This window comes from Muntiacus reevesi, chromosome 20 (genome assembly GCF_963930625.1).
Source record: "Muntiacus reevesi chromosome 20, mMunRee1.1, whole genome shotgun sequence".
In the NCBI taxonomy this organism is placed as follows: domain Eukaryota; kingdom Metazoa; phylum Chordata; class Mammalia; order Artiodactyla; family Cervidae; genus Muntiacus; species Muntiacus reevesi.
Genome location: NC_089268.1, coordinates 20357403 through 20382392, shown reverse-complemented (window position 1 = coordinate 20382392; position 24990 = coordinate 20357403). Strand labels below are relative to the sequence as shown.

Below are 24990 nucleotides of genomic sequence, written 5' to 3'. Positions count from 1 at the left end.
ATGTATTCCTCAAAGGGATATAAGGAGAACCAGTGAGGTAATGTCTAAGCCTTTGGAACTCCTTGGCAGAAAGGCGCTATATAATTACTATTTGGTATTTAAGTTGCCCTTCATGTGTGCCAAGTAGTTTATGATCATTCCTTGCAAGTTACTCCCAGCTACTCTGAAGTTGTCTTCATGTCTTTTCCACTGAAAGGATGAAGAAACTGAACTGCAGAGAAGTGTGGGGATTTGCCTAGGGTCACTAAGATGGCATTGAGATCTCAGAAGAGGACTTTTCAAGTCCTCCCACTCCCTCAACCATAACTGAATCCACATCGTCAACACAAACTGTACCTACAGATGAATTCCCCATTACGCTGCTCTGAAACAGCCCTCACGGAGCAAAAAACACTGTAACTTGTTTTTGTAGAATAAAGTGAATGGTGAGGAGATGAAACAGAAACCAAAGCTCTAGAATTAGTAACCTAGACTTCACAATCACTCTTTTTTTTTTTAACACATCTATATTTCTCTTCACTTCCGGTATAACAGTGTTTCAGTACCTTCATAATCTCTCTAAAGGGCTCATAATTTTCTATGAATAATTTTCAGGGCCAACCCTAAGAAGGCATAGAGTCCAGGTTAAATCACCCTGAGTTTTGCCTAGCAAAATACACGCTTGCATTGTCAAACAAGTTGTAGCTCATGAGAATTAACGTCAAGAAGGTAAGGGACGAGAAGATGCATGTCACACAGGGTACATATAGAGCGCGAGGGTTCGTGGAAAGGCGGAAAGTACCAGCTTGCTTGAGTGTCAGCTGACCTCCTCCCCACCAGCCACTTCGATGAGAGTTGCACAGAGCCAGCACTGGAGGCCCCCCATCCACTTTGCCTACAGAGAGTTCTACCCAAGAGTGTGAACCCAGCTCTCTTAAACCATGCCCCTCTAGTCCTCACATGTTTTCTCCCCTGCTTCATTTAATGACTGATTTACCATCTTTTGGTAAATGAAGCATCTTTTGGTTCTGAATCCTGTACTCTCACTAAAATGACATAAAACGTGTGGATACAACATCTAAGAAGTGTTGTTCTGGTTGTTCAATGAGCAGCAGCCAGAAAACCTCAGAGTCAAGTGCAAAGACAGAGCTTATTACCATAAATTTGGATAGAAAGTTACAAAGCACCATAGGGCCTGACCATGAGGAAGAAGTGAAGTTGGAAGTTGAGTTTCCTCTCCCTAAATACCCCTTCCTTTTTCTTCTCCCTTTTTGTCTGCGGGAACATTTTTTTCCACCACCCTTCCACGCACTGGCCCTGGACTTTTCAGAGCATCCCCCTTGCCCTCATCCATCATCCATGGAAGTCCTGGATTCCATTCCCTTAAGTGCTATTCCACTAGTTTGATCACGACCGCCTCAAAGTCTCAGTCCAAAGAATGGCCGGGAGTGTGGCTCCCCAGCCCCCCCAGCCCCCCCGGGGCATCTCCACGGGATGCCTCTCACACCACACCACGCTGGCAGCCAGTGGCTGCAACTGCTGACGTTTTCAGGAGCAAAAACTGCGTCTACCCTGAACAGGTTCCCACTAAAAGATCTACTGAAGAACATACATCAAGAAAACTAAATCCAGAAGGAAGGACCCACGTGTAGGAAGGAATGGTGAGCAAATAAACTGATAAACATACAGGCAAATATGAAATAAACAGGTTAAATATTGATGGTGACTAATTCAGGAAGCATAAAACAAAGATAAAAATATCAGACAACAGCATGAGGAGAGACAGAATCAAACTTACGGTTACCGAAGGGGAAAGGGACGAGTCTGGGGTTAACTTGTGCACACTACTACATATAAAATAGATTAAACAGCAAGGACCTGCTGTATAGCAGAGGAAACTATACTCAATGTCTTGCAATAATGTATAATTATAATGTATAGTTATAAAAGAATATATATATAATGCAATAGACATATTAGACATATAGTTTTATATAGAGATATATATTATGATATATTTCTATATAGATGTGTAATAGATATAGATCTATAGATATATAATAGGTATAGATATATATAATATAGATCATATAACAGATATATATAGATATATAGATAGATCAATATCTATTCTTTTTCAGATTCTTTTCCATTATAGGTTATTGAAAGACACTGAATATAGTTCCCTGTGCTATACAGTCAGTCCTTGCTGTTTAGTCTATTTTATATATAGTAGCGTGCACAAGCTAATCCCAAACTCCTAATTTATCCCTTCCTCTTCCCCTTCCTCGTTAGTAACCATAAGTTTGATTCTATCTCTCCCCTAGTGGCTCAGATGGTAAAGAATCTGCTTGCACTGCAGGAGATCTGGGTTCAGTCCCTGGGTCAGGAAGATCCCCTGGAGAAGGGAATGGCAACCCACTCCAGTATTCTTGCCTGGAGAATTCCATGGACAGAGGAGCCTGGCGAGCTACAGTCCTAATACTTCACTTCACTGATTCACTTTGTGGTACAGCAGAAACTGATAAAGCAACAATACTCCAATGAAAATTATCTTTTTTAAAAAAAAAAGTACAGTAAGGTTCTTCTATTATCTGAGGTGGACAGAGATTATAATGAATTTCACTGAGACAAATATACACATTAAAATAGGAATAATGATAATTCAAAGAAGAGAAACTGAATGATAATTTGCTAACCAGAAGAGGAAAAAGTCAGCATGTATCTAGAACAAAACTAGATGAGAACTACTCTATAAAAGGGAAATATTTGCAAAAGGGGTAAATATGGAAATATCAAAACCAAAACTTCACACCATGAGATTATAGAATCCTACATCAGACCTGACATCAGGAATCCACCCTGCTATGGCTGACCTGCAGCAAAACTGCAACACTTAACCTTGGCCATGACTGCCTTCAAGGCCAGCAAAGGCCCGGCCGGCTCACCTGATTCTGTGTTTACGTTTAGTACAAGGACTTCGTTGATCATTCTCCCTTCATCTTCCCAAGCCTCCTCCCAATAAAGGATTCGAGATGATTTATTTTTATCTTAATATGAGTTTAAATCTGAGTTACCGTTCTTAGAGGAGTCTGGATATAAGCCAAAATCCTGAATTTTAATGAAGTACTTTCGTCTGCAAGCAGAGTCCCACCACCAGAGCACAGCAGCAGAGAAATTTTGAGAGGAACAGGGAACTCTTCCTTTGCTATTAATACTTAAGCACCACATCCCAAATACAGCCTTCTGCATATGACCTTGAATTAATACTGTCAATTTATGTATTTTTTATGCACTGCCTTAATTTCCAAGAGTTTCTCAATAAGTGAGCCATTATTTTCCATGCTTGCCTAAATAAAAACTTCAGAGATTCTATATGAAGACCAAAGACAGGTCTATGACAAGACTATGATGTTAGCTGACATCATAAAGATATCCTATAATATACTAGGTAGGGACAAGTATGAATATGAAGAGCAACATAACGAATCTTTTTTCTCTGTTATTCTCAAGTATTTCCTATTTTCCTCTGGTCCAGCCCTTCCTGAAGCAAATGCTATAGTACAAACAAAATAGAAGTAGTTCGGTGATCTACTGGAAATTCTTTCTCTGGGGAAGGAAAATTTATTTTTTATAAAATAAAGCCAAAAAAATTTTTTTTTTCTCTCTCTCAAGTCCCTAGAACTGTTTTAAGAATGAATGACTTCTGACTTCCAGTGAGATGTAAACCGGTAACACACTTGGGTCCAGTCGGTGTGTTTTGAGAGCACATATAGCTTGAAATCCTGCCATGCTGCTTACTATATTTAGTGAGAAGTAAACATATCAATGGGAACTGTGTCTGTGGACAGGGACCTCTACCTGGGAAAGCCACGCTGCTTGTGAACACATGTCCCATACAGTAAGAAAGCACATTCAGAACCGAGAAAGAAGTCAGGGGAGAGTGCAAAGGAGGGACATGCGCGTGTTTTAACGGCTGCGATAATTTGCCATGAAAGGATGTGAAGGCCCAGCTCCTTGCTGCAGCATGCCATGTGCTGCTGAATTCAATTACTGCCATGCTGTCTGCGAGCGAAGGAATGTGTAAACAGGCCATATAGCCTTGCATCAGTTCCACAGAATATTGCACAACACAAAATGCCTCTCGATGTGTCATTTCCTTCTTGGCCATCTTCCCAGCTCCTGACAGTCAGTCAACAGAAAAAAAAAAAAAAAAAGTACTGCAAGAGATTTAAAACTGCTCCTCTCAAGAGTACATTCCACCAACCACCAGACTTAACTTCCACCAGCGCTTTGACTCCCTCGCCATCCTCTTTAAGGAAAGGGGAAAGGGAACAGTTTCATTAAACTGTGATTATTCTCTTAAGTCAAAGGTGGTCAATGATGGTTTGGATCTTAGTGACCAAAGGATGCATATTTATGACCATCAAACTGCTGCTTGTGGTTGCTGCCTTGTAAATATCAAAACGCGGCCTGGACCCCTGACTGCCACTCCTTGAGCACTTCAGAGACAGGGAAGAACCACAGGAAGTCTGCAAGCCAAGAAGCGGAGGGCGTTTTTGCAGTAACATGGGGCTTGGAGGGCATCATGCTACGTGAAGTCAGTCAGACACAGAAAGAGACTATGTGATATCATTTATATGTGGAATCTAAAAAATACAACAAACTAGTGAATAAAACAAAAAAGCAGCAGACTCACAGATATATAAAACAAACTCGTGGTGACCAGTGGAAAGAAGGAAGAGGGGACGGGCCACGCAGGAGTAAGGGGGGAATAAAAGGGGCTATTATGGGACAATAAAAAGCCACGTATAGGGACTTCCCTGGTGGTCCAGTGGTTAAGACTTCACCTTCCAACGCAGGGGGTGTGGGTTCAATCCCTGGTTGGGGAGCTAAGATCCTAAACGCCTGGTGGCCAAAATATCAAAGCATAAAACAGAAGTAATAGTGTAACAAATGCAACAAAAACTTTAAAAAGTGATCCACATTTTTAAAAAATCTTTTAAAAATATCACGCATGTGAAATGTTTAAAAATTGTAAAGCCCTATAGAATTTAAAGAATCCTTCATTTGATTAAAAAAAAATTGTTTTCCCATTAAGAAAAAAAAAGTTAAGGTTTTTTTCTTTTTTTTTTTTACTAACACTTCCAACCAGAGAGTAAAATTCAGGCCTGTGGCATCAGGGGTGTGGTATGCTTATGAAGCATTTCTCAAATTGTCTTCACAGATAGCAAGAATTTGAATACACAAACTGTGTCCAGACAAATCAAACAGCTTTAAAACAATTTTACTGTCCCTTCATCCAACACACTTCACATGTTCCCCATCCTTTTTCACATCTGACCAAGCTCTATGTCAGCATCCACCACTGATAAATAAGCAAAGATCATGGGCCAGGCTCCATTAAAAGTCTAGTTCTACACCCAACCAGGGCGAAGAGCAGTGGAGGATAAAAGCCAGCTGCCCTGACACCATCTGCAATGAAGAATAGAGAATGTCAAGACCATGATTCTTGCCACCCTTTCTGAGGCTGGAAAACTGGATGGAGGCACTGACCTGGTGATCTAGTGGTTAAGACTTGACTTTCCAACGCAGGGGGTATGCTTTTGACCCCTGGTAAGACCCCACATGCTGCAGGGTGTGGACAAAAATTTTAAACCGAACATTCATTGGAAGGACTGATGCTGAAGCTGAAATTCTAGTACTTCAGTCACCTGATAGGAACAGTAGACTCTTTGGAAAAGACCCTGATGCTGGAAAACATTGACAGAAGAAGGAGAAGGGGGCAACAGAGGATGAGATAGTTGGATGGCATCACTGACTCAACGGACATGAGTTTGAACAAAATCTAGAAGATGGTGAAGGACAAGAAAGCCTGGCATGCTGCAGTCCACAGGGTCACAAAGAGTCGGACACCACTGAGTGACTAAAGAACAGTGAACAACAACAATATTTTAAACAGGAACAAAAATAGTCTTTATGGAAATATTCAATATTCACTAAAAAATTTTTTTTTGAAGAACTGGGTGGAACAGCATGGGAGAAAAATGAGATGCTTCAGGGCCCAGATCACTGTTTTATTTAAGTCTGTCTTAACTGTTCAGCTTATAAAGTAAAACCTCTGCAATCAGAAGTGCACAAGAATGTAGAATAATAAAATGTACCCCAAAGAATTAAAAATGTGCAATGAACTGGGCACAGGTGATAAGAAGCAAGCAGGAAAAGAAAACAGTTTGGCTGCAGGACGCAAGCCTGACAAGCTGGTGAAGCCGAGTGCTGAGACAGCCCTGAAACACACATGGTACCCTGCATACCCAGAAAGGTTCTCCATCACCGAAGCGCTAGCCCGACTGAAGTCACAAAAGGAGTTGAGCAGAGCAGGGCTGCAGCCATGCGCTCCAAGCCTGCAGGAAAGGAGACAGATCGTGGGAAAGAAAAGGCAGGGCTTTCCCCTTCTTGCACTAGCTCAGGACTGGTAGGTGGCCAGCACTGACCAAAAGTGTCCCAGTAGCAAAGATACAGATGATGGCTTTGGTCTCTCCTGGAGAGTAACTATGATTTACTTTCCTGGGGCACAGCACCCAGAAGCTCTTAGAAACCCATTCATGTGCATTAGGTAACAGATTTGCAGGTGTACTGGCAAGGGAGAATTTGCAAAGCTGAGTGATAGAGAGTATAAAACCACCAGGCTTGTTCATTTGAGGATCCATAAGATGCTTTGGCTACAGATTTACCCAGCTGCCAAGCAAGGCAAATAACCTCTTTATGTTCAAATATCTAATATTCTTCTCCCATAAGAGGACTGATCTGGCCTGACTTGCTATTGACCTGCTGATACCAAGTACCACAAGGTATCTATCACCCACCCTATATTCATCCAGTAACTATCAAACTGGTCTAATTCAGAGTAAAGCTACTAGCAGTGGAATGTGGGGTCACCTTGCAGAACTTTAGATGTCTTCCAGAATAAAAAGTCAGAAGACCTTTCAGGAAATGGAACCTCAAAAAATTATTCCTCCTGTGGCAGCAATGACATTTCCAATATAAGCACGTATGGAGAAGCAGGTGACATTGGTGGTCCAGTGAACCACCATCCCCATCATTCATCTTTGTAAGATTTTTCCCTCAAGGTCAGGCTGCACCTGTACCTTGTTTTAACCAATAGAATATGTAAGAAGTGACTCTACTCCAATTCTGAGCCTTCAGAAGCCTTATAAAGGCCTGAAAGTTCCCACTTCTGCACCCAAGGGAACCCTGAGCTGCCACATAGGAAGTCAGACTCCGCTAGAAAAGCCCACTTGGAGAGGGTGAGGCTCTGGAACTATAGGAGAGAGAGAGAGACCCAGCTGTCGCCTCCTTCCTGCTGAGCCCAACCTTCCAGTCACCCCATGAAGGCATCAGACAAGGGACTGAGACCATCATGCATGTTCCAGCACCAGCTGCCATCTTACTGCAAGAAAGACCATAGAAAACCCATCCAGATGAACCCCAATCAACCCACCGAGTCGTGAGAAATAATAAACTGGTGGCTGTTTTCTCTCTCTCTTTTTTTTTGGTCTTTATTTATTTAATTTTATTCTGTACCAGGAGGCTTTGGGGATCTTAGTTCCTTGGCCAGGGATCAAACCTGGGTTTCCTGCAGTAGAGGCATGGAGTGCTAACCACTGAACCACCAGGGAATTCCCTGATTGCTATTTTAAGCCACTGTGTTTGGGGATGGTTTGTTATTTAGCAATAGATAACTGACAGAGCAGCAAAAGAATAAAAAGACTTCTGACTGTGTAAGGTGATTTACTTTTTCCATCCTCTGCACAGCCAATAATACCCTTCCATCAGTCTTCCTCCTTAACTCAGAACCACAACAGTAGAATATGACACCGCTGAGCAAGATTTCATCTTCCTGGAGAAGCTCTTTCAACAGGACTGCAGTTGGAACCGACTGCATACGTGAAACAAAAGATCCTAATAGAAACTGATGTTTGAAAGAGTTAGGCATCCAAATGCATTACTGTAGCTGCTGCTGCTCCACTGACTTCTGCTGGCGAACATACGGCAGTACCTCTTCAGAGCTAACTTGCCAACAGAAGGTCAACATGCCTTGCCTAAACACAAGGCTGACAAATTTGGGATCTTAAGTATGATGTCATGTCTTAAACTGATAAGCTGGCAGAGAAAATAAATGACATTTCGTAAAGATGTGTACCATTCTCATGTTTATGCTACTTAAGATGAAGGTTCTAATAAGTCATCGGCTGTGTTCCTTTAAAGGGAAGTTTTATAACTGAGATGAATCACAACTGCAAAAGATCAAAGTTAAAAAACATCAATGATGCCATGGGGTACTTTTTAATCTTGTAATGAGTGATGATCATGTGCTCTTATGAAGTTCGTCCAACTGCCAGCACCAGATGTGTATATTAAGAGAAGGAGTTGTTTGTGATGTGACAGTACCCGTTCAGCTGCCAGAGACAGAAAACATAGAAGGATGAAACCTTTCTGATTTTTTGAGTGAAAAGCAAGCCTTGGCAGATGGGCTGATAAGTGGGGCCTCCGAGGACGGCATCAGTGCCCTAGCATCCTCTCTTGGACTTTGCTGTGAACAAACTGTTTATCATCAGTTCTGCCCAGCTGTCCCCAGGCAGCATGAATACCTGCTCCAGCACAATTTATAATACTTATTAGTGTCATTTACTAATGAGCAGAAATTAGTAAAGCCATCTGCAAGAAAAGAAAAAAAATATTACCCGAGAGAACAGAAGCTAGATGGTATCTATTTCCTGGAAGTGTACTCTAAGCAAAAACTACAGCAAAACTCTGACGCTGAAACTGATGTAATAATAGCTCATGCTTACTGAGCACTAACTACCCGACAGTCCCTGGGCTGTGCATTTTAGATACATGACCTCACTTAACATCTTTGCAGCAACGGATGAGGAAGATACTATTATTAGTCTTCTCACTATATTATTAATTATTTTTCTCACTTTAACAGAGGAGGAAACTGAGGCCAAGAGAACTTAGGTAACTTGCCTACCACCACACAACGGGTGAACGGTGGTGTCCTGGGCTTTCAATCCAGACAGCCTGATGCAAAAGCCCACACCCTTAATCACTGTCCTGTTGCTGAGTAAAGACCCAACCAGTTAACCCGGAACCTGCCCTTGTTCAAACAGCTCATCTGCCAGAAGTAGCCTTTTCCACTTATACTGGGATCTTCTGAAGAAGGAGTGAAATTCCATTAACAGGAATCAAGACAGTAAAATACTCAATCCCTTCAAACTTTTGCAGTAATAAACAGACATATACTCTTTCAATGACAACCATTACTTACAGAATTAAAATTTTGTGGGAGACGATTCTAAAACAATTGCATTCACTGTCTTTTTTTTTCTCCCTTCAGGAAAGCCTTTTCCTAAAGCTCTTCTCTGTTAACGGTTGAGACAATAAGCCACTTTGAAGAAGTCTAGAACAGCGGTCAGCAAACCACAACTTGTGTGCCAAATCTGACCCCCTCCCCATCTATTTTTGTAAATAAAGCTTTATTGATATGCAGCCACTACCATTTGTTTATGTATTGGTGAAGGCTGCTTTTGAGTTACACTGGTAGAGTTGAGTCCCTGTGGCAGATATCATAGGAACCAGAGAGTTGAAATCATTTCCTATCTGGCATGTTACAAAAAAAAATTCTGCCAACCCATGTTCTAGAGGATTCTTCATTTAACATTATACACACACCTATCAAGTAAAAGCCTTCAACTCACAGTTGAAGGAAATTGAAAATCCTGGGCATTTTCCACACCTGGGAGTCTCAAAACTAAAGAACAATATTGAGAAGAGGGTTTTACTTACAAACATTCAATGCTCAGACGGCCAAGAGCAGAGCAGAAGGAAATAACCCCGTGCTGAGAATACAGGTTGTAGGATTAAAATGTTACTGATACCAGACACAACCAGACACTCAGTTTGGCCAGTCACCTTGTGATGTCAGAGAAACGACATCGCACTTGCACAGATATTTTTGGTCTGTGAGCAGATCTAGGGCAGTGGTCCACCACTCGATTTCTATACCTGCTTCTCCCCAGCACCTTCAGCGGCATCAAAAGCCTAAACTCAGGTCACAGCATACTGTCTGCTCTATCCCTAACTCTCACTGCTTTCAGAGCACTTCTCTGTCTTCACAGGGACTGGGCCTAGCAACTGTTAATTCTGCCAACAGCCTCCTGGGAATGAGGTGATACTACCCTTTCTTGAAAGAGAAGTGACTCTCCCAAGCTATTCTACCTCCCTCTTCTGTCACGACTTTCAGAATGAGGCAGCACCCGCCTTCCCCGGCTTCCTCTCCCAACCATCATGTCTGAGCATCAACGTGTGAGCATCTGGAGATATACACAGAGACAGAGACACATACACACACACAATGATGGTTTTTCCAAGAACTGAGAAAAGCAGCTGAGATCAGCAGGAAACATCTTTACGAGATAAGTATTAGTCGTGTTAAACGTGAAAAGACTACTATCCTGCTTGGTGCATTATTAAGAGAGATGCTCCTGCCTTTTCAGGAACTCGGGGGGCTAATCAGATAAAATGCTAGATGTCTTCCCTCTTAAGCCATCGTTCCAGATGGACAGCGGTCCAAAAAAGTCAGGCAAAAATCCGAAATCAGGCCAGAGAGCCCTATGCTGATCCATTCACCTGCACTGCATGATCGCTGGCCCTGAGCACCAGAGACTTGTGTGTGGCCACCGCCTAACGGGACACTCTTAACCTGAGCACCAGCGCTCCCAACGTTGGGAAACCTAGAAGAACGCCATACACATGAAAGGAGGAGGAAAGCAAAACCTCAAAGACCGACTTTTCAGGCAGGAAACCTCCCTAGTTTGGGCGAGCAGTCAGCCTTCGTGAGAAGAGACAGTGGCGAGAGGAGCAGAAGGTACCACGTCTTCCCATCGCTCAAGGACAAGCGGTCCCAGGGGCAGAGGGGAGGCAAAACTTCACCAGCCCTTTGCTCTCAGTTTTAGGGGCAGAAGAGCCACGCCATTGTCTTGGCAGGTGTATCATTATATAACAAAGATTTCTGCCAGCTGTCCCTTCACCACAAGCCAAATTAAACTCTCAAAACACAATGGCTACATCTCCAATGGATTCACTCATCAAAGGCAGAGTTCTGTATGATGTTTCCATTGGCACGGAATTTTGAAGGTTGTATATATTAAATAATCTTTAATCCTTAAACATATTTAAATTAGGCTCTGGTAAGTATGTTCAAATCAGTTTTAGGGGCGGAGGGGGGAGTAAATCTGTTTTAATTTAGATTTAAGAGGAAAATGCATATTAGCCCAAATGGATGATGGGCACGGCCTTCAAATGATGCTGGTTCAACCTTCCAGATGGCCCAGGAGACAAATAAACCAAGGCGGATTTAAATCTGGCTTGCCTCTATCTGCTAAAGAAACTGTCTATGGCAATTACTAGAACATGAGCAAACAACAGTGTTGTAACAATCAAGCAAGTTATCATTTGCAAATAAATTCTTTGTAATTAAGCAGTGTGCTCTCTATAAAGGGAATTGAGTGGGCGAGTTAAAAAGTTAAAACACATTCTTAGACCATGGGAAACACACACAAAAGCTTTTTGACTAAGCTCAGGATTTTTCAGTTTATTGTTTTCTTCCTCAGCTCTCGTGGGTCTGTTCTGCCTCATCTATTGTGTCCAGTGGATGAGCAGAATCTTTTAGCAAAAAAACTTAAGAGTAACGGAAATTCACAAAGTTATGTTGGGCTTAGCAATTTTGAGGCAAAGGTGAAAAGTGTAATTTGATTTTCCACTAACTGTGAAGATCTAATTGCCCCTCATAAAAATATATGCAGATAGCAAACTTGGCAAAGAAACTATTCACGTGAAAGTAACACTAACTTATCTTGGAAAAATTCCTCACAGGGTCTCCACAAACTCTATTCCCATCTATAAAAGGAAGGCAAGCACTTACTTCTGGGTTCCCGGGGTCCATCCACTGTGACTTTAATAGCTCTGTGATAGGTGGCTACTTGGGGAGGATTTGTGAAGACAGTTATGGTCAAGGTGAAACTCTTGCCTGCAGATAGAAAAAGGAAAATCCACAGTGAATATAAAAAGACAGTATTGATGATAAAATGGCAGTACTAATGTCTTCATGGGGTCGCAAAAAGTCGGACACAACTGAGCAACTGAACTGAACTGAATGTCTACATTGCATTTAAGCATCTTTGAAGAAGTAACCAAACATGAACAAGGGTCAAGACTCCTTATTCTAATGAGAAACCCTCTGATGGCCATTTTAGGGAGTCACTAAGCTCATGAACACAAAAATCCTCATCTTCATGGCAGTCTTGTACAAGGAGGCTCCAATTTCAAAAAAGAGTTGCTCAGTAGCAAGAGCTCTAATAGAAACAAAAACTCTGGACCACTTGAAGAGGGTTCTCTTTGCTTTCAGTTTTTCTACAACATCAGGAACACATCCAAGCAGACAATTTTAGAAGTCTTTATTTAGGATTAGGTCATGACCCCGTGAGAGAACAATACTAAATCACTGTTGATTATGCTATTGACTTCACATGGGTTTAGCATTTCATTTGCTTAACTGCACTACAATGAGAAGATGAAAGAGTAAGATTCTTATGGGAATCATTTTAACAGGAGCCAGTGTCTCCCGTCCTGGCCTTAATGTGCCTGTGGTATGATGATTTCATCATTACTGGAACAAAGTTTCTCTCCTCCCTGCCCACCCCTTCCCTAACATACCTCCTCCTCTAAGAGCAATCTTGAAATGACTCCCTGACAGTAACTTATTTTTGGCTAAATGTACATGACATCTCCCAATGTAAATATGAACGCTTGCTTTCAGCAGAGGGTGTGCTTCACTGAAAAAGTACATTTGATGTTTCAAATTAATGAGCTAAAAAAAGGTGATGAAGGCGGGGGTGGGTTGGGGGGGTGGAAGGGGGAAGGGTGGCAAAAATGATGGGGAGAAGTTTGGGTGCAGATCTGGCTGTTTGCTTTCTCCAGAAGATACCAGACTGCTACCCAGACTCACTGACAGTTGTAATCAGTTAGATTTGCGACGGTTAGTCATGTCAGATAGTCAAAACTGCAAACTGTTACAAGACAGGAAAAGGTGGGCGTGAAGCAGTGACTCAATAAAACATTCAGCAATCTCAGGCCAGAGAATTCATTTAGCCTGCTCCTGGGACAGAGCTTTGAAAAGCTCCTTTCCTTTTGCTTTGTTTTTTTTTTTTTTTTTTTTTTTTGGTCAAAGACTGTTTTTCCCTTTACTGAAAGCAGAGGGTATGAAATCAAAACACAAATCTTAAACAATATGTAGCAACACAGAGTTTAATGCAATCTTTTCAAAGCTTAATATGGAACAGGTTGTAGAGGAGGCTTAATGTAGAACAGGTCTTTGGCTGTCAAGTCTAGTGAATGGGTTTTCTTTTCAACCCAGACCATGTAAGTTCCTAAAATGTGTTTAAGACACATATCATTTGTTACTAGGCATATATAGTTTTAAGTCTCTTTGGCTACCCTGTGGCCAAGAAGGTGGGGTGGGGGAAGGAAAGAGAGAAAGGCAGGGGGAGGGAAATGTGACGAAAATGAATATTGATTAGAAACCTATGAAGTACCAGTCACTTCATACACGTTATCTCATTTAATCCTACCCACTCAGGTTTATCACCCTCATTTCACAAATAAGGAAACCGAAGCTCAGAGAATCTTACTAATTTAACCACACAATAAGTGGAAAAAAATCAGGATCTGAAACCAAGTCTTCCAGACCCTAAAATTAATGCTCTTCTTTTCGACTTTGTTAGAGAACATTTTTAGACACTAATAGGTAATTTATTGCTACATGTGTCCCAAACAGCTCTATCAGACCAAGAAACAAATAGAAATCTACTAATGAAGTATGTCAGCCAGAATGATGAAATCATCTATCTTTAAAGTGTCACTGATATTCTGTATTTCATCCATGATCTATTGAATGTTACATGGATTTAAGAAATTTAATTATCTAGTTAGGGAACAGAGGATTTATTATAAACGTTAAGACTAACCAGAAGAATAAGGCACCCAGGAGTCTGAACTACTCACAGAAAACTGAAAGTCTACAGAAATGGAGATTAGAAAGTTGAATTAGGAAGCCACTGGATCCAGATTAGGACCTTAAAACAATGGGAAGATCTGGAGGAGTGAATGGGCTGAACTCCTAGACTGAAACTCAATTTGCATTAAACCATTAAAAAAAAAAGATCCATTCTGGGTTGGATCAATGGCTTATGAGCCAGGACTGTGTTTCTAACAGTGCTTCAAGAGTGGTGCTTAGAAGACAGTTGTCATCCATGGCACGAATCTTCATAAATCAAGGATGTACACATCTCAACTGTCCTTAATGATTCTTAATAACCACAAGAGACAGTGCCCATGAATCTACCTAAACCATTTCTGAGACTTTCACAATGTACTCTGGATATTAAAATGCATTGATGCTTCTCCACAATTCATAGAAACACCTCACATAGAACAAAAGAAGGTGAAATATAAAATTCACCATCCAATATTCACAACAGAACCGGTTTTCTATAAAGACTTCATTTTAAAGAGTTGGGTCTGAGAGAAAGGAAACCAATATGAAAGTGTGACTGAAGTCTTCTAAAATCAAATCCTAAGAATCAAGATGTACTCTAACAACTAAAACAAAAGCCAAGGAGGTTCCTCCCACTTCTTACTGCCCCTTCAGAAGCAATATGAACCTAATGGTTCCAGAAACTATCACCCAACTAGGTCATTTGCTCTTGTCCCTATAAACAGTGATACATTTCTGAAGTCAAATGTTTATATGAGTATTCATGACTTACTCCCTTAAATTAAAAAAATTTTTCCAAATCCCATTGTTTACTACTCTCCATAAGTGATAAAAAATGCAGGCTCTTACTTAGGGAGCTAGCACTCATTAGACAACTAATTGTAGCATCCTTAGCTTCATCTAGGAACTAGTTCTGCAATATGTCCTCAAGTCATATATTTTCTGAGATACACATAGGACCTGTCATTGAAAGACAGTTCCAACCTAGCCCGAGGGGCTGTCAGAAATAGTGGGGAAAGTTAAGACTATAAGCACAGATTGTATCCGGAATTGACAAAGTATCATGCTCTGCACACTACAGGTGTTTAGAAGTGCTTGTAAGTTAAAAGCAACTCGCTTCATGTCAAAAGTGAGGAAGCACACCAAGAAAACTTAAAGACCAAAGTCACTTTCAATACTTTGCTTGAAATATAAAGGAGAAAAAGAGAAAAGACAATTGAAAAATGTAAGTCACTCTCCACTGAATCCAAGTTTCACCAATGCCCTACTCGTATTCCAAAGCACTTCCAAAAACTGTGGTCCTCAGATAACCCAGAATGCCAGAGTAAGTAGCAAGGTGACTGCTTTATAAATTGAAAAGTGTTTTTTTTTTAATTCCTGAGAGTGTATCTTTCTCCCCATGAAAAAATGTAGCATTTGAGGAACTGGCTGTTTTTTCATTTTTTAATGCTACTGAAAATAGAAAATGTAAATAGCTGGGCAGTAAATACAATGGCAGCCTCTTGTTGACCCAAACTTAAAAACTTGAGAGAAATATAGAAGTGTGAAAATCAAAGAGGAAGCTGGAAAGGGGCTGTCAGAAAGCAGGTCAGGTACACGGGCAGGTTAAAGGGTTTCCTGCCACTGAAGGACTGACCCATTTTTTATTCAAAAGGGTAGTGTCTCATCAGTATTCTCTGTCCTTTTTCCCTCTTCATTTCAGCTTGATATTACTGTTTCCTTTCATATAATATTAATGTCCTAATTTAAAAATCTATTATTAGTGATACATCAATTTTTCTTTCTCTCTCCACTTGCTCCCCCCACCCCCAATCTAAGTCTCGAAGACAAGTCTGGACCAATTTCTCCATCCTGCCTCTGGCAGCAGACTGTGGCATTTCAGATCCTCCACCAAGTCCCGGCTGCTTCAAAGGAAAAATCCTACTTTCTTCAGTTAAGATCATAAGAAATATAGGGGGAGGGGGTCAGCTCTGTTTGGACATAATTACACTTCATCAAAAGAAGCTTTCTTCATCTTCCATGCGTGAAAAGTCTGCAAGCAGTTAAGTCTGTCTTTTTTTTTTTTTTAAATATAAAAATTGCTATTTGGGAAACCAGCCAAAACTCAGAAAGCCAATATAGTAAAACAGTGCACACCCTTTGTTTCTCTTTGAAGTTTCTTAAATAAATATGTTGAGGGTTTACAAAGTACACTATCACTTTGCCATAGTTTCTTCTCAAACTGATCAGAGAAAAGTTATGCAGCATCTATATCATACAAAAGCAAGATAAATGAAAACTCTAGTTTGTATCTGTAAAATGATGTATAGCGCCTGGTCTTCTAAATATTCTTCTAAAATGCAACAAAGTAATATTACATTAGAAGAAAGATGCCCTTCAGAAGATACAAGTAAATTATCCTGTTCAAATTTCTCTTGATTCTTACTAGAAAAAAAGAAATTTGAATTGTACAGTGGGCCTGCACAGTAACAGAGGGGAAAAATGAATACACACACATACACACTTTACACCTAATCAGTCAAGAGTGAGATAAGATGTATCTTTTTTTTCTTTTTAATGAAAGTGAACTAAACCTGATGCAGAGATAACCCCTTGAGTTTTGATTCTACCAGAAGCTCTCATTTTATTTCAAACCTTCAGTGACAGTATCTCATTAGCATGCATCATTTTTTTTTTTTAAGTTAAAAAGTACAACTTCTTGGCCCTGTTCCTAGAAAGTAAACTAAAACTACTCACCGGAAACAGTCTTGCATGAATTTCCCTTATCAAGTTTTTACAATGGTAATAATTTGACATCTGATCCAAACTAAAGGGCAATTATTGGACGTGGTTTAAAAATTGATGCTTCTCATTTCCTAACACAAACCTAGGTTGAAGTCATTCCACAGGTCTTTATAATTTATTTATAATTTATTTCACTCCAGTCCTAAAGTGGTCTATTTTCCCTCTTCTCATCAAAATACTTAAAATGGAAATGTCAGACTCAATCAATCAGTAAATGAGCATAATACTTCTAATGAATGATGATTAAAAGTCTTGCCACAGAATAAGTAAATAAAAGCCAAAATCTGGTTTTCTTTGAGACTTTTTTAAAAAAATATTAACCACATTTATGAAACAGCTACGAAAACCCTAAAAGGGATTATTTTCCCTTTTATGATCTTTTTAAGGATTCCTAATATTTGAATGGGGGGTATGGATGGTGGAAACTCTTAAATAATGTGGAAATATTTAGAGTCCCGATCATTCATCTGTCTAGGCAATTCCACATAGTCATTCTAACATAAGTAATACATTATTCACTTATTCAAATGAAAAGCCTTCTATAAAAGCCTATGATTTTTAAATAAGTTCCTATAGGAGTAAATTGAATCCTACAGAGGTAACATATGTGACAAGTGAAGAGCATTATGCTAGCTGTCCTTGCTACAACTCAGAGCAAAATTGATATTACCAGGAAATTGATCCAATGCACTCTCTCTCCTTTGCCCTTTGCCACTGAATGTACGCAGTTATTTGGCTCCTCATAACTCAGAACTTGAACCTCCAACTGTTCTTCCTTCCACCTCATATGCTCACACCCAGTGAAATTAGGAACTGGGCCTTCTGAAAACATTGTTTGAATTTTCTATATCATAAAACAAATGAAAAAGGCCTGAGTACTCACTAAAACACTCAACCTCATCTGGACGTATTTAAAGAAAACTTTCAGTAATTCTATTCAGTAGAAGGTGCTGATTTGTATACAGACTTAGCCTACATTTCATCAGAGGATCCTAACGTGTTTATTCCACTATCCATATGAAAAATCAGAGACCTACCTCTTCCACTCCGGCCGACAAATCTCAGATCGTTGAATCTTGCTACTTGGTTTTTCATAACAGCAGAGGCATTTCGGAGCTCAGCAGAATAATTTTCATCGTTACCCGCCATGACAGTAACCACAGTCCCATCTGGTACCTCTCCGAGGGCTACCACCTACATAAAACAGGAAAGATAGCAACAATAATGGCATATCAGAAAAGCTGAAGAGCTGAGAATACAGTCTCATCCTAAAGGATGCATTGTATCAGGACTCAGTGCTCCAGACCAGGAATGGCAGACAGGAACGAGGCATCTGCATACGGGTTCGGATGCCACTTCAAACAGACCAACGTTTCAGGGCCCACCCATTTCAAAGGCATGCAAAAGTTTCCTTCATTTGTTGTTGGACTCTTCACAGAATACATGTACATTTTTATTAAATCCCCATGTTAAGCTGTCCATAGGAATTATGCCACAGAAGGAAAGCTGATGCCCCATGTGCAGACTGCATCGTACATATCAAGGCACCGACTGTCTGCAGCCTGGAGCACCCTGAGGTGTGGTCTCAGCCAGATCATAGGCCCTCCCCCGCCGCCCCGCAAAAAAAGGAAGTGTGGTCAGCTCTATGGGAGAAGATATTTAGGGGGAACCTTACAGTTTCTGACTACAGGGAAACCTAAATATGGTGTCGTATCCAGAACTACACTTCATATCCTTACTCTGAGCTGGATATTCAGCATTCAATCACACTGCAAATCATGACAGAATGCCCACTCTGCAGTGGGACCCAGTGGAATATACAAAGCCATCATGAGCCTAAAGTCTAGGTACAGGAATAGAGACATGTAACAGGCTGAAAATGATCACTGACACGAGTGGTACAGACAGAAAATGCACCTTTAGCCAAATTTCTGTCTCATCCTATCTGCCATCTTGGAATGACATACTTGCCTCCTTAATCTTCAGCAGTTAACCTGCAGCCAGCTAACTCGGGAAAGTCAGGATCCAGAATAATCAGTCTTTGAGGCTAATAAACATTTTCACTGCTACCAGGGAACACACTTTTAATCGGGGTCAGCTAACTTGCAAATAGGTGCCTCTGATTAACAGGGAGCCCGGAAGGGACTGTCAGTGCAGTCTTTGCCGTCATACAAAAAACACACTATTCTTAAACCTATTACCAAGGGCCTGTCTCTTAATAATATCCTTTCTCGCAGCTAACTTCCAGGATCCTATAATATTCAGATGATTTCCATCTCTTACTCATTCGGCTTCCAGATGCCCTTGCGGTGACTAAGCCATGGCTCCAGCTGCAGTAACCCCACCACCCTCCAATGACAATACCCATGTGCTTGCCTGTCTGGCAAATATTACCCTCATCCTTCTGTTCCTCCCTCTTTTCTCAAGATGTCCATAAAGCAAACCAAAGCATTTAATTCCGTGCTCCCAATACAACTTGTACACAACTCTCATTAAAGCAGATTTCTTACAGCATGATGAAACAGACATGATCACTGTAGTTTAGAGCTGCCTTTCCCCCACCGAGGAAGCCAGCTCCAACACCCCTCCACTCTGCCCTTGGCTCCAGCCAGGGAAACAATGCAACAAATAAAAGCAAAAAAAAATGTCAATATTTTTTTCACCTTTACTGTTCTTTTAGGCTGTTTCTCAGCTCTATGCCTCCTTTAGTACTCTGCTATTCGGTTTAAAATCTTAAAGCTGTCCTCAAATTATAGAACCCACTTCTACAGTATCCCATTGTACTCAAATAATCCTCATTTCAATGTACATATAGGAATGACCATCTTACTCCCTTTGATATGCTAGCCCAAAGCTAAGAGACTCTCTCTAGGGGCCCAGATTATATGAGACTAGAAATTACAAGAGGCAAGGGCCTTCATCTGCCTTGTTCACCACTCTATGCTCAGCTCCCAAAACCGTGCCTGGCACAGAGTAAGTGTTTGATAAATATTTTTGAAATGAATAAATGAAAGAGCTCCATAAAGAGCATCACGTCCCACTGCCAACAGTCCGTGAGAGAACCAGTTAAAATTTGAGTCAGCACTCCCAGCTAGAGGCAATATGCCCTTGCTCCAAACTAGTTTTCTGACAACTTTTTCCGTCCCAGAGGAGAGGGAATCATGCCCACTGTCCTTTACCCGGAATATATGGTTACTCTATTCAATCTGAGAAGTCTCCCAGGTCAAGGGTAAATCCCATGAGAACATGACTTCCTTCCTGCATACTTGATCTAGTGCCTCAAGCGGCTACTGAACACAGGTAACGCTGTACCCCTGATGGGGGCAATGTACTCATCAACTTTTCAAAGTCACAAGGCCAAAAATGTGCACATCTGAAAAATACTGAAATAACTGACTGTGTTTGCCAGTATTCATTTGAATGCTTGACATTTTTTACACTCAGCATATTGTGTTTTAACACCTGCTGTGTGGCTTTCTATGTCAAAGTAAATATGGAACCAGTAAGTGTATTAATGAAGGCAGAAAAGTTGGGACTCTTTAGAAGAGAATTAATGCACTAAAAATCAAGAGGTCCCCCTCTTTCCCCCCACCTCTGTTACCCTTCTGCCATGATTGCAAGTAACTTCATCTCCTGAAACTACAGTTTTCCAATATAAATTGGAGATAATTTTTTAAAGTCTGTAAAATGTAGAAGATATATCATAAGTATAGAGTATAATTATAATGATGTGCTTTTAGTAAGATGAGCAGGCTAACTTCTGTTCCAAGTCGTCTGTGTGCTAAACACAGGCTTTTCCTTATAAGCATCCTTAAAGGGTTCAACTCAATATGTAATTCTTTTCTTCATGTCCTGAGATGTTTTTTGGTGTTGTTGAGAGATATAGGACAGCTGATGGGTTTCACTGCAGGCTGGCGAAATTTCCGGAAAAAAAGTGAAGAAATCTGCCCCAATATAAAGATTTTTTAGAGCTCTGGGACATTATTATTTTACTGCATATTTTTAACATAATGGATCTTTTTTTTAGTTAGAAGAAAAGGAAAATTAATTCAATATGGGAAAATATGAAAGAAAAGATCCCTAAGAGTGAAATACGTAAATCCATTTTTCTTTGCTTAAGCAGTATAATAATGGCCATATTAAATAATGGTATGTTTTATGTATCACATTTAATAACAAAACAAATAGGTCATCACAAATTGTGTGAGTCTTCTATGAGGCTTACAACTTGGCCTGGAAAAAAAATGCTAACTAACAAGATATAGTGATAACTTTTCCTGTTTTGACTGAAATCTATTTTAGTAGCTAAATATATTGGTTTTTTGGTTTTTTTTCTGCTATTCACTCTATCAAATCAGATTGACTAATGTTTTTCTGAGGGAAAAAAAAGGGAGATACAGAGAATATATTTGACTTTATATCAATCAGAAGTGTAATTATATGTTTGAGGGTTTAAAAAAAAAAGAAGTAGATCTCTGAAGCTAAAAAGTTTCCCTTGGAGATTCTCAACTGTGTTTATCTAAAAGAAAACCAAAAGAATCAAGAAATTTTTACACATTTCATCTGCACCAAAAAAGCAATGGAAAACATTTTAAGGGGTAGAGAGCAATCAAAAATCACCTTTTAACTAGTTAGTTTAGCACTCAAAACTTTGTTTCCACACCACCCAATACAAAAGTTCAGAGAATAATTTGTGATGAAACTTTAACAGTTAATTTTCTAGGTGATTTTCAAACATAAAATTTACCAATTCAAGAAACTTCATGGGGAAGAGGGAAGTAATTTTGTGTCCTGACATTTCAGAAGAGAAAGAAGTTCCTTTATTTAGCGCACCTCACCGATAACTAGCATTTAAATCACATGATACAGAGCTTGTGAAAAATAAAGTAAAAGGATATTTAACTCTAAAAACGCTATTGAAAATTTTTATGAGGTTTCCTCTGACTAAATCTGTGAGCTACTCTGAAAGAGGAGCAATGGAGAAGTAACTCAGGCCCTTAAAATTGTTTTTGTGGTCTTATTATATGAAAATTTAAATTGCTTATGACATTTCCATAGACAGAAGTCAAGTCTTCTCTAATCAATTACTCTTAAAGACCGATATCACTTGGACACATTGTACTTGCAGCAAAATTGAAATATAATTATTTTTCAAGATAGAATCTGACCAAATCTATCTTTGGAATAAAAAGAAAGGTAAGGGAGTAATTGCAAAAAGGAAAAGTTTTATTCCTATGGCAAATATTTAAAGACAACTTTAAATAAACGATCACAAAGTTTCACAAATATTAGTTACTTTTAGACTCTAACCTAGAATTCAGAAAAACCTGACTGAACCATAGAGAAAAGAGTAAATACAATATAAAATAGCATTTCTTAATTTGTATACTATATGTCAAAGAGAAATTTGATGGGAATTATTTCAGTTTAAGCCAGAAATTCACGAGCCATGTATCAAGCTGATTTAGAGCATCAAACAATGGATATTCTGGAATTCTAAAAAGATAAAAACAGCAATGCCAAACGGATGAAAATAATGAATGACATTTTATCATGCCTGTTTTCAAATACAAGTTTTTTAAATTTATTTCTTTTTCATCTAAAACTACTTGTTTCCATTACCTTACCAGTAAGTTTTATATATACTCAATCCTAAAATTTTTAATTTTAAATAATTTTTCTTGCATCTAAAGGCGTAACACAAAAATAAGCCTGTCTTCAAACAACTTGAAATCTATTATGATGTATACAGTTTTGCAGAGCAACTCAGAGTAGGTTTAGCAAAGTTTTAACAGGCTTAAAAACCTGTTTTCTTTGTTTAGGTATAATTACATTAAAAAGACACAAACATAAAATCTGATCGCTAATTATGTAAGGAAAATACAACTCATTATGTCAAATAGGTATTAGCTACATACTTGCTCATGAAGAGAAAAATGGCCAATGATGTTGAAAAAATTATTTTCAAATAGAAATTGCTCCATCATTTTGAAACCCTACTTGTGACAAATACTGAAAGGTATTATTAAACATGCAGAATTAACTATGAGCAATAGATCATATATCGAAAAATGTGTTTTCTTTCTTTAACACTGCCAGAAAAACATATGATCCTGGTAAATATACAGACCAGTGTTCACTAACTTAAAGCAGTGCAATAGTCTTACACTACTTTTAACTTTAAAATACACATCTGGACTTAAAATTTCTGCATAGTGTTTCAGCTTGAAGCTATTTAAAGCAACTGAGTTAGGAACCCTGAACACCAAGCTTCAGGATAAAAATGCTGACAGACACCTAACTTACAAGGGTGCTACTGGCTACAGGGCTAACATGTTCTCCCCACTATTTCTACCTGACCATTAACTAATACAATGTATTTGCATATCGCTTTCTCATCACTGCAACTACCCAAGACAGAAAGGGCCTGGGATCCTCTAATAGTATGCCTTAACTATTTTAAGCTTTCAGTGACATACACCTGAGAAAAACGTTAAAAATATTTATTTCCATTTCCTTGACACCTGGGAGGACTGAACATTTCAAAACTGCAGAACTTTGTTAAAAATATAACGCTAATAAACAACTTGGTGTAGTTTAAAGCATACAAGTTGTTTTTGCACTTTTACATGTCAGCGTATAAATGAATTAAGTACTCTCGTATAATTCCAAAACAAGATCAGATGAACAATGCTAGTACATGACATGTCTTAATGCAATACACTACCAATATCATTTTGAAGCACTGCTTTAAGTTAACATATCAAAACACAGTCTACTGAATTCATTTCTGATCTTCTACTTTGCAGAGCTCAGTGTCACAGGCATAAAATATGGGCTCAATAAATATTATATTGATTTGAATACCAGACTTCTCAACAATTAAGTTCTATATTAAATATATTTACCTGTCTGCTATCTACCCAACAACACTATAATTTACTTTGTACATAGCTCTGAATATGATAGCCAAATTTCTGTCACCACTTTTAAAACTGAGACTTCTTCATATTACTTCTTCTTTGCAGATGTATTTGATTATGTTGCAAGAGTCTAGAAAGTCTACCGCTCACAGGCTTTTATCTCGAAAGTAAGGTAAAAAGAGGTTGATATTACTAACATTCAGATGAAAACAAACAAACAAAAAATACTGTCAAAATCTGGATGTTCCGAGTAGCTACACATCATTTTTCAGTAAAGACAAAACTTCTGTACTCAGTGGATGTCAGCTGTAAGCCACTATTTGAATTTTGTTAAACACAAGTTTAGGGAGGTGGGAAAACATGAAAGTCAAGTTTTAGGTTAACTCAATTTATCTTTCAGTTAATACAAATTAAAACATTCAATTTAATATGGCCATGAGTTATCTATGGTTTTGTTTACTGGTTAAAAGTAAAATTACTCTATAATTAAAAATAAGTATGATGAATAACAGAGAAAGCAATTTATTTTCAAAATAATTTTAAAAGGGTGGTAGTGAGAAAACCTAAAGATAGCCAAAACATCTGAGAACAGCTCAAACTAAATTGCATTCTATCTTTATGCCAAAAAGAGCCTTTCTAGTCAAAGTATTAATGCTCAGAATCAATTCAGCACCATAAATGCAAGAGTAGAGTTCAAGACATTTATACCTTAAAACCATGTTTAGCAAAACTAACGGAATGCAGAATATCAAACATCTAGAGCCTTAATTTTTTCATATCCTGACTTCTGGCATTTTACATATATAATATCTACTTATTTTTATTATTTGCTGTTTTCGCCCAGGGCTTTTTGTTTGTGTTTTGAGGGGATCTGGGGGGAAGGGAGAGGTGGGTGGAAACAAATTTCCACTCTCACATAAGGCTAATTAGAAAATTCTGGACCCTTGGACGATGAATTGTACAAGGTATCTCTCACGTGAAAATCCACATTTCTACGATTCACCTATATTCTGAACTTTCCATATTTCAAGGAAGGAACGCTTAACCTACAAAATGGGTGGTTTATAAAAGGAGAAATGGGGCGGTTAAAACACACACACGTTTCTTGAGCCAACTGCAAAATGAAACCTGCCCCAGAATGCAACATCCCCTTTCCATAATAATTCATTCTGATTCCTGCTCTGATAG

At 39.2% G+C, this 24990-nt stretch overlaps 1 protein-coding gene across 2 annotated transcripts in view; it reads right to left on the bottom strand.

Moving 5' to 3' along the window:
- Window positions 1-24990, bottom strand: part of RUNX2 (RUNX family transcription factor 2) — a 231878-nt gene that overhangs the window by 107284 nt on the left and 99604 nt on the right. For both annotated transcript variants that reach the window (XM_065912303.1, XM_065912302.1), the window contains 2 exons: window positions 17917-18073; window positions 11966-12070 (listed from right to left, as the gene is read on the bottom strand). In XM_065912303.1, the coding sequence (XP_065768375.1) occupies window positions 11966-12070; window positions 17917-18073 (262 nt within the window). The remainder of the gene's footprint in view (window positions 1-11965; window positions 12071-17916; window positions 18074-24990) is intronic.